This window comes from Lactuca serriola, chromosome 5 (assembly GCF_051521515.1).
Source record: "Lactuca serriola cultivar US96UC23 chromosome 5, Lser_US96UC23_V15, whole genome shotgun sequence".
Lineage (NCBI taxonomy): Eukaryota > Viridiplantae > Streptophyta > Magnoliopsida > Asterales > Asteraceae > Lactuca > Lactuca serriola.
The window spans coordinates 283,200,463-283,203,328 of record NC_136412.1 but is presented as its reverse complement, the minus strand read 5'-3'; the positions used below and the strand labels follow the sequence as shown (position 1 = coordinate 283,203,328).

General features: G+C 36.7%; 1 protein-coding gene across 1 annotated transcript; it reads left to right on the top strand.

The window, feature by feature from the left end:
- Positions 1–342: 342 nt before the first annotated feature.
- On the top strand, positions 343–1,346 carry LOC145050562 (uncharacterized). Its single transcript, XM_078998788.1, has 2 exons — positions 343–877; positions 967–1,346. Exons 1-2 carry the CDS (start codon positions 343–345, stop codon positions 1,344–1,346), a joined length of 915 nt encoding a protein of 304 aa, XP_078854914.1.
- Positions 1,347–2,866: the final 1,520 nt, after the last annotated feature.

Below are 2,866 nucleotides of genomic sequence, written 5' to 3'. Positions count from 1 at the left end.
GTATACTCTAAATCTATTGAGAGGGACCCCTGAAAAAAGTTTTCTTAGACTACCTATATACTGTTAGAACTTGGAGAAGAAGAATCCACGAATGGTTACACATATAAAGACGATTGATGACAACAAATTTGAATAGTTTTTTCATGGCTATAGGTTGCATAGTAATATATTTTATATACCTACTTCTTTATATTTAATGTCAATACACATGCATTTGCTTTAATTAGATTTTTAATTACTTTTTAGGTTCGAGTATTTCAAATATGTATGCGTCCTATTAATATCATTGATGACACACACCTTGAAGGGAAATACTTAGGCACCATGTTCCTAGCAGTATGCATGGATGGAAATAACCAAATCCTTCCTATTGCATTTGGTATTGGGAAAACTGAAAGTCGAGAATCATGGACTTGGTTTTTATCAAGACTCAAAGAATGTTTTGGGGACATGCCATATTTGGCTATTATATCAGATAGAGCCAATTCAATTGAAATGGACATTCAAGCCATGTTCCCGAATGCATATCACAGATTCTGCTGTCACCATTTGTTGATGAATATGAGAACAAAGATCAGAAAGCAACAGAGAATGGAGATTTTGTTTTGGGAGGCTGCAAAGGCATACCGAGAGTTTGATTTCAAGGAAAGCTTGAGTAGGCTACGTCATGCATTAAACGATGATTGTCAGAGAATCGGTAATGAGAGATGGTCACGGTCGTGTTTCCCCATGGTTCGGTACAATATTATGACATCAAAAAGTGTTGAGTCCGTCAATGCATTATCAAGAGACTCAAGGAAACTACTAATAACAATGTTGATCGATTTCTTTCAAGCAACTATGCTACAATGGGGGTGCCAGCGACATAATGTTGGAGGTAAGTGTTTCCCTATATTATAATAGTTCAATCATAATTGTAGTGTAATTTACTATGCATGACAACATATACGTAAATGTTTGTTATAGCTGAAAGCAAAAAAGATGTCATTGAGTATGCTGAGAAGGGCATCGATAGGAGGATCAACAAATCATCTGGTTTTCGGGTATACCAGATTCATCAAAGAAGATATGAGGTGAGTGACCAAATGAAGAATGGTATAGTAAACTTGGAAAGTCGTCACTGCACGTGTGAGAAATGGCAATTGTCGGGTATACCTTGTACTCATGCTATGACGGTATTCAAGGAACTGAGATATCAACACTACAATGCATGGGTGTCATCGTACTTCACAATGGAAACATATCATTCAACATATGCAGGACTTGTGTTTCCTGTGCCAGTTCCAACTAAATACGAAGAACAGAATGAATTCATGGTTGTTTTTCCACTATTGATGGACGAATGACAAGTCGGACGACCTAAAAACCATAACCGTATCCAATCCCAAGGTGAAGGTCCTATTCATAAAAAATGTAGCCGTTTGCCGAAGGATCGGTCACACAACCAAAAACTGTGACACTCTGTTTCCCATAGAGTAAAAAAAAGTGAATCTTCAAGCAGGACCAAGTCAAGTGGAAAAAATAATGTTTAGTCTAAGATTAGACATACTAGTCAAAAAGTTAGCCAACAATATGATAGTGTTGATTTAAAAAACCCGTAGTGATGTATGTAAGATATCATAATATTGTTTTAAGGATAAACTTGTTTTTGTTACATCTTCAAACGAAATTGTTTTAAAACATTAACAAAGAAAATCATAACTCAAACATTAGCGTAATATGCAACATCTATCCATTGTACACTCTAAATCCATCACCTAACATCACGCTCATGCACAGTAGGCTGCAACAACTCGTTGGGGGGGACATTGCATCGAAAAACAATATATAAAGGTTAATCGTAATTTATTTATGTCATATCAACTTATAAATTATAAGGTGGACTAAACTACATACATTAGTAACATCGAGAATACGTTCACAATCAGGTGCATGCAAACGCCTCATCCTAGGGTATGCAACTGCCTGAGGGATAACACCCGATATAGGGGAACCAACAATACTACTGTTGGGAAATGTCTCGAAGATCCAAATCTACAAAATTAAGATGACAAACAACTTACCAAGTTAACAAAGTTACAATATTTGTTGTTTAAAAACTCTTATTAAACATAGTGTACATACCTTAAATGCATAGACAAATCCCTGCACAGTATATGTATGTCTACTGCCGATTATTGTTGAATTTGGGTTCAAATGGTCCTCAATCTTATCAAACACTGTATGCAACTATTTGTAAGTGAAATCGCATATTAATATGCTCCATGGGTACCTATGTCAAAAAATTACACTTAATAAGTATATGTACATTTTGATATAATGTGGGTAAAAAGTTGTTATACGTGTTAAACTCCTATAAATTAGAGACGAGTGTCATACGTTCATTAGTAACTGGTTGTCGCAGATATTTCCCCAAAAATCCTTGCTCTAGCATATACAGTAGGGAGACTCTCACCATGTCTTCATTTCTTAATTGATGAAGTGAGTTATTGAACACGTTCGTAAGGTCATCCATACTCACCGAACGTGAAAGTGGCACAAATGGAAACACACGTTCTCTGAATGCTGCAAAACCAGAACTGGGATGGAAATAATCCCCGAACCGTAGGCCGGTGACCAAGAAGAATGCTTTCATGCCAAAGCAAACCCGATAGTCACCAACTGGAAATAGAAGCTCTTATAGGTCAACTGGATCAAAAGTAGTAGCTTCCTTGCACATTAGATAGTGACATGGTAAATGGTGACATTCGACACTCGTAGGCATGTTCATGTAATCATCAAAACAAGATTGCTTAAACATCGTCGCACAAACTAGTCGGTTTTGTAAGCGCGTCATGATTTCCCGCCCAAGTTCAGGTCTGCAGGT